The sequence below is a fragment of the Myripristis murdjan genome, chromosome 7 (genome assembly GCF_902150065.1).
Source record: "Myripristis murdjan chromosome 7, fMyrMur1.1, whole genome shotgun sequence".
Classification (NCBI taxonomy): domain Eukaryota; kingdom Metazoa; phylum Chordata; class Actinopteri; order Holocentriformes; family Holocentridae; genus Myripristis; species Myripristis murdjan.
The window spans coordinates 24,364,935-24,371,966 of NC_043986.1; the positions used below are offsets into that span (position 1 = coordinate 24,364,935).

The 7,032-nt window shown below is 40.4% G+C and overlaps 1 protein-coding gene across 2 annotated transcripts; it reads right to left on the minus strand.

The window, feature by feature from the left end:
• Positions 1 to 3,200: 3,200 nt before the first annotated feature.
• Positions 3,201 to 6,766, minus strand: mul1 (mitochondrial E3 ubiquitin protein ligase 1). 2 transcript variants are annotated; one of them, XM_030055803.1, is made up of 5 exons: positions 6,642 to 6,766; positions 5,654 to 5,813; positions 5,441 to 5,528; positions 5,133 to 5,253; positions 3,201 to 4,936 (listed from the first exon to the last, which is right to left on the minus strand). In XM_030055803.1, exons 2-5 carry the CDS (start codon positions 5,771 to 5,773, stop codon positions 4,207 to 4,209), a joined length of 1,059 nt encoding a protein of 352 aa, XP_029911663.1. In that variant the 5' UTR covers positions 5,774 to 5,813; positions 6,642 to 6,766; the 3' UTR covers positions 3,201 to 4,206. The 2 variants fall into 2 exon arrangements, with proteins under 2 accessions (XP_029911663.1, XP_029911662.1); XM_030055802.1 differs by having other exon boundaries at positions 5,654 to 5,810; positions 6,642 to 6,756.
• Between the last annotated feature and the right edge of the window lie 266 nt (positions 6,767 to 7,032).

Consider the following 7,032-nt stretch of genomic DNA (forward strand, 5'->3'; position numbering starts at 1 on the left):
CTGTGTCTCCTGGATTTTGATTTTAACAGGTCTCCCCGGACGATGGCCATCACCATTTAATGACTTTTGTAATTTTGAGGGGCTGATATTCACGGTCTGCTGTATGGGCCAAGCTCTTCATGTGGTTGTTAAAGGACCATACCAGTGACTGTTTAGCACAATATCCACAAAATGTAAATACTTCAAGTTTCCCAAAGCAAGCAGTTGAATTTTAAAAGTCCAATACCATTTTCATACCTTTAATCCAGCCTTTGGATTCCTTTCATTCCATCCTGATATAAAAATTAACTTTCAGATTTCACACTAGTGTTTCATTGCCATAATAAAATCATTAGTCATAATCATTAGTTTTCCTACAAGCAGCAGCACCGTTGTGTTTTGATGACTTGAAACTGGGCGAAGTGAAATGGTCTCTCAGCCAGAAAATAGTCCTTGAGGAAACATTTGCTTTACATAGTGAATTATCAGTATTGCAATTTATGACATTATAGTGAAAACTTTGTTTGCCTCAAAAGCAAAACATTGTAAGGCGGGTGTTTCAAACAAAAATCCCAATTGGAAAATCGAGAGATTTTGATTATATGTTGTGAAATCTTTAGTACAAAATGGTTTATTGCAATGTAAAATATGAGTAAATTATAGTAAATCAACCAAACATTCACATTTACTGGAATGGTCCTTTAAATGTGTTACATATATAATACTTGCTCCTTATTTGAATTCTTTGAATTTGTATCCTCAATTGTGCCGTATCATGACAAATGATCATTGCTGGTGATTTTAACATCCACATTAATGACCTTGTAACTAAATATCTGAATATTCATATTATGGCCAAGGCACATACATTAGATCTAGTTGTTATTGTTGGAGTGAATATGCTCTTTGGTTTTGGAAGCTGTCTTTCTCTCTGATCTCCAGTGTATTGTGTTTGAGATTTTTTTATTTTAAGGTGTGCCAAAACAGAACAGGAGCATGGCTTGCTCTTCCTTGCTTGTTGCTAATTCAAGCTATATTCTGGCTCAGTTTATCTCACCACTCACATTACTTTTCTTATGTAACAATTGTTCCTCAGCCTTAAATGCTCTTGCCCAATTAAGGTCAAAGTACTGTGTCAGTGTAAGAAGTCTGTTGCCTAAAAAAAGAGACTGCAGAAGAGCTGAACAGAAATCAGAAAGTACAAAGGTGCTGTTATGTTACCAATACATGAAAGACTTATCCCTGAATCAAAAAATGAAAGATGCAAGAACCAATTATTTTTGTTTAGCACTGTTGAATACATGGTGAAGGCCTCTCCCCCATTTTTTCTAGAAAAGACTGAAGACATCTGTCAGTTTAGCCTGATCTCTCATACAGAACTAATGGACACTATTTCACACTTGACAGTCTTCACTTAACATCATACCGATCAAATTCCTCTTACAAGTTTCAAAATCTGTAAGTTTCACCTTCTACTGCCAACAGCTCTCTCTTCAGGTTGTGCCCATGAGGATTTTACGACGGTGTGTTTGAGCTTCTTCAAAAACCATAAACCTCAACATACTTTCTGTTCTCCAAAGTTCACCCAGATTAAAATGGCACTGAACAACACAGAAATGAGGCTCAACTATTATTCAAAGAAAAAAGCAGAGACTGCCATGTGTGGTACGTTGTCATGCAAAACATGAGAGCAATCCAATTCTGGTTATTTGGCCATACTATAGTGTATTTTCAACAAAGGTCCCATAAAGTCTACACTGAGTCCTTGTGGCATTAAACTTAAGTTAGATAGTAGATAAGTGAATCTATATCAATATATATGAATACATAATATATCAATACATATCAGTCTAGATCAATATATCAATCACTATCTTGAAATGAGCCACCAAAGTTTTAATACCTAATTTAAGTCCATTTTAGAGCTACACCAGTTGATTTTTTAACTTGTTGACTTTGGTGATCTTGCAGAGAGGACAGAGTATGCACACAGAAGTGACTCTGGCATGATGTAAAACTGAATCACGGAAGTATAATAAACTTGTATATTATTATTGTGTTATGTCACAGCGCAAGATGTGCATGGTACTCAGTCATTTCATGATTAATGCTCACCTGATTTTAGGTATAGCAACAATTAGTTTGCCCAGTGCCAATGAAACAGCACCACCATATTCAATGATGCTCACACACCAGTGTTTATATGACAATTGCCTATGTGTTTGTAGCTGCACAGCATCAGTGTCACAAAAAATACAAGTCTATATTTTGCTGTAAAACATTTCCCTTACCACTGGAATGACCTGGTAAAGCAGTTTTGCCCCAACAGATGTGAAGCTTATTAAATTTGGGTGCTTATGAAACATGTTGACAGCTAACATACTGGAGCATAGCTGTACAGCGCTCTGTTGTTGACATCAGACTCATGATGTGGTTATCCTGATTATTCCAGTGCTGTAGGAACTTCTGCATCTTTATGTGTGCTTGTCTGTGTTTGTTCACGTATACTTACATGCCATAAACAAGTAGAGCCTGCTTCTTATTTGGGTTGAGGCTCCTGCCTTGTGCCATCAGTCAGTCCTGCACATTTCATGTCAAGTCATATCCCGGGACACATACAATTAAAAAAAAAGAAAATAGAGAGCAAAACATAAATTGAACTGATTTTCACTCAGATGGCTGTTTCCACGATACCAACCATATGCTATCAAAGATAGTCTTAGAAAGACATATTGAGGAAAATGTTCTACTTGTAGGGACTTTAAATTGCCAACATGAAATCCAGGCAGCTGCTGTGTAGTTGCTGAGTTTGCTCCATCTGTCAATTACATGAGTAATTATTTTTGCTGCTTTTAATTTAAAGGAGATCTTGCAGTGTAGGTTCCTTCTTGCAAAATGGAATTTAAATTTGAAAGACTGAACCTCCACTTACAACTTACACCTTTACATCATTTTTGTTTTTCCCAAAGAAAAGGCCTTATTCTTCTCATCATTCTTGTCTCCTCACACTTTTATTTTCCATCAAGTTAAAGAAAGACAGATGTAGCTCCAATATGGGTATCACAGATTTTTGTCTGCAGCTCTCTTTTGTTGCTTCCTGAGTCCTCCCCAAGGTAAACATCCCCCTCTCCTGGCAGTAGGAGTCTGCATCCTTCAGTGACCCAACATTGTTTGCTAATGGGTTTCACTCAAAGAGAATGACATCTCTCACAGCAGTTCTTAGAGTCATTTTTTTTTATTTGTTTCAGAACTTGTCCTACATTCCATTTATCTTTAATGAGGTTGCAGTGGGAAACGGGCAATAAAGGTTTTAATGTTTAGCCACCACCCCAGATAATGAATAGATTTAAAAGCTCATTTCACAGGCAAGCGCTTAAGGAAACACATGGAAAAGAACAAAAATCTGTTTCTGAAACAATCAATGACTGTGTTGGGCCACAGGTTGCTCCAAGGCAGTACACTGCTGAGTTCGATTTGTGTTGCAATTTGTTTTATCTGGTAGGCTGACTGTCCAGGGAGTCATCGCAAGCCTTAACACCTGCTGCCCATTTCCCTAATAGCAGGCACCCGGAGATAAAGCACAAAGAACAGGACAGGCTCAGCTTGCAATCAGTCCTTCCTGAACAAGGAATAACCAGAACAGAGCAGCTTTCATAGCGCATCTTTGGTTTAGGGTTTCGTTCTCCTCACTCTCTATTCCATACTCTATACTTTGAAATGCAACCTTGATTCCTTAACCTTGAACCAACCTCATGACCTTGTGAAAGTTCAGTCTTTACATAAAAGAATCAAAATCAACAAAACTGCCACAAGGCAAAAACATAAAAAGTCAGAGAAAACACGTGGAAGACTATTTTTGCAAATCAAATTCAAAGACTGACTCAACAGTAAGGACAATATTTCTTTTATCATTATCTGTCAGTATCTTAAGGAAGAATGTGTTTCATTTTCTGTCTCTAGCTCATGTACATGTCCTAAATTTATGATTTTAATGGTCTGAATTTAACCAACAGGTAGAAGCACCAGAGATACCTATATCTACCAATATGTCTTGACACTGAAAAAAAAAAAAAATCAAAGTAAAGCAATGGACACATTTCTCAAGCCAGAGCAGCAGACTTTTTAATTGCTTGAATTTCCAAGTGTACTATGACTGTTGATGTGTTGATTAGATATCCTTTGTGACGTGTCAAAACACACATTATTGCATTGCCAGTTATGTTAGCATTAGCTGTTGTAAAGTGGCACCACCCTGTCTACAGTTGCCCTGCAGATGGGGCATTTCTTTGGCTCTGGCAGGGCCTGATAGCACTGGGCACAGGCACACACATGGCCGCACTCTAGAAAAACACAGGCCCGTTCCCTGCTGAGGCAGACGGTGCACGAGCTTGGGGACACGCTGCCCTCCTCTACATTGAGTTCACGCATGCGTTTCCTCTGCTGCTCCTTGAACTCCTCGAGGACGCCCTTTTCCTTCCTCCTCTCCCTCTGCTGCACATACCACTTCCACAGGATGAAGAGGAGCGTGGAACACGCAGCAACGCCAAAGACCACAGTCAGAAGCCTCCACAGTCTAACCCCGCTCTCCTGCTTCCTCAGCAAAGAATCGTAGTCCAGCCGGCTGAGAAAGTAACGGAAGCCCTGCTTGGGAGGCTGGAGCTTGACCAGGTTGTTGTCGAGGACCAGCTCTCCGACGCCTGTGACGTTCTCTCCCAGACGCAGCATTTCCTCCGTCTCGTGGATGCCCTTGGGTCGCTCCCCGCTGATGAAGTGGCCGATAACGTTGGACAAGGACTGGACTGTGGGGTGGAAGTTCTCATAGGTGGTCTCCAGGTCCAGCTCTGCAGAGTCTAGTGGACGTATGACTCGTACCGTGGCTGTTATCGCGTCGTCATGAGAGGCAAGGTCAAATGGAACTGTGTTGGTGCGCTGGTGGATGACCTTCTCTGTGTCATTCCTTTACAAAAAAAAAAAAAAAACATACCATTGTTACTATTTCACTGTTATGTCTGTCACTTCAACACATCGGCACAAAATGTAAAAATAAGCAGTCCACACTTCACTGTGTGTACTGACTCTTAACATGACCCTACATTCAACATAATTATATTCATTTATATTATATTATATTACATTATAGCTCTCCCACTTACCAGAGATGAGTGGTGCGATTCCACACCATTTTCTTCTCCTTCAAGGTCAGCCTTTCAATGACGCCTTTGCAATTGTCAACAAACTGACTGTTCAAAGTTTCCTTCACAGATCTCACAACACCTAAAGTATCATAAATAACATAAGTCAAACTATTGACAAAACAACTCACCTATCACCATGAATGTAATGCCTATATAGAATGGGCTGATCTGATGCACTCATGTTGTAGATTGCAGTATATAACTAACTGGTTCACAATAACTGTACAAACCACAGCACAGTGACTTGATTTAGCCTCCAAACATACCTTCGATTACAGCATATGGGACACATCTTCCAGGAGTTTCAGACAAGATGTTTTTTAGATCCTGGTCAATGGATACTTTCTTTGCTTCCTGTGAAAACCAGCATTTCAGATCAACAACTGAATCATATCTATAAAAAAAAAAAAAATACACACTTTTTTATGCTGACATTCTCATAACAAAGATGGAGAGTGTTGAGGTGTACAGTGGCTGACCTTCAGTCTGGCAACTGTTGTAGCTCTCCTCCTATACACTGAGTAGAAGACTGCAGTCAAGGCTGAGCTGGTTGCTAAAATCACCACTTGTGCTGTTGAGGGTTTCCCACTGGAATCCATCCCGTGTGATCTTGTGTTTGATCTGCAGAATCCAATACTGCTGTGGCAGAGATCACAGGTGCGGCTGTAGCAGATGTCTAATACCACCTGAGGCGGATGAACGCAGCTCTACACTTTTGTCAGCTCTGACTGACTGTATGCACACAGGCGACGGGCTCATGGGGTTGAGCTGGCTATCAAAATTTAGAGAGGAGCTGCCAGTTCTTGTTGTTTAGCTAATATTAGTCTCCTCCACAGCTGTCTAACGCTAGCTAGTTGCTGACACAGCCCTAACAAAACGAGTTATCACTGCGCTCACGGCTCGACTTGACTTAGCGTACTAAGTTTTGAATGTTTACTAGCTTTTTTGACTATATTTTGGATCATAAACAACGGCCATCATCAAGTCAGAGGACATGTCATTCACCATTAACCTTAAGGATATCCATGTTTAGCGTTAATTTCTGAAACACAGATTAACCGGATTCACCTCAAGCTACCTCTTTAGTGACATTAGCTGTGGTTGAGCAGCGATGAATTCAGATGAAATGCAATACATGCAATTTGCAGTTAAGGATATCTTATTGCAAGGACTTAGCTTGACCACAAAGTAAAGATACATACAGCAGGCTAGGTCAAGGCGTCACTAGCTTATTCCACCTTGGCTTTGCTAGCTAATGCTATCTTAGGTGAGTTGACTTGTCTGCAGTAACGTTAGCTTGAGCTAGCACAGAGCTGTAAGCCACTGCTGCTGTTGAGGGGGGTAACTCATGAGCTTCTTACTAAATTAATACATACAAAGCCCTGCAGTGTGTATTAGCTTGTTCGCTAACTGAAGTTACAGCCTCGAAGGTTTTGACGAGTTACTCAGATAACCCCGGCTACTCACCCTTCTCCTCACACACAGTAGCTAGGTTATAGCAGCCGCTCCAAAACACAGCCAATTTGCAGTTCCCTTCTTTGTCAGCAGATGTCGCTATACTGCCATCTATGGTAGGAAGGGGGCCCAGTCGCCTTCACATGACTTGTCAGTCTGGTATCACAACTCTGGGGCCCCTTGACCCCCACTCAACTCAGCACTGTGAGGGGCCACCACCGGCAAGCTGGGAGGGAAATGTAGGGTAAGCAAAAACTGATGACGTCTTTTCTTCACCCCTTATATAACCTAATTTTACCAATAAATTTACATCATAAACATTTCTCACATTAAAATGATAAATTATCTGGTGCAAATAAAAAAGCAGGTAATCCCTATTTAAGTGGATTTACCCTTCATTACA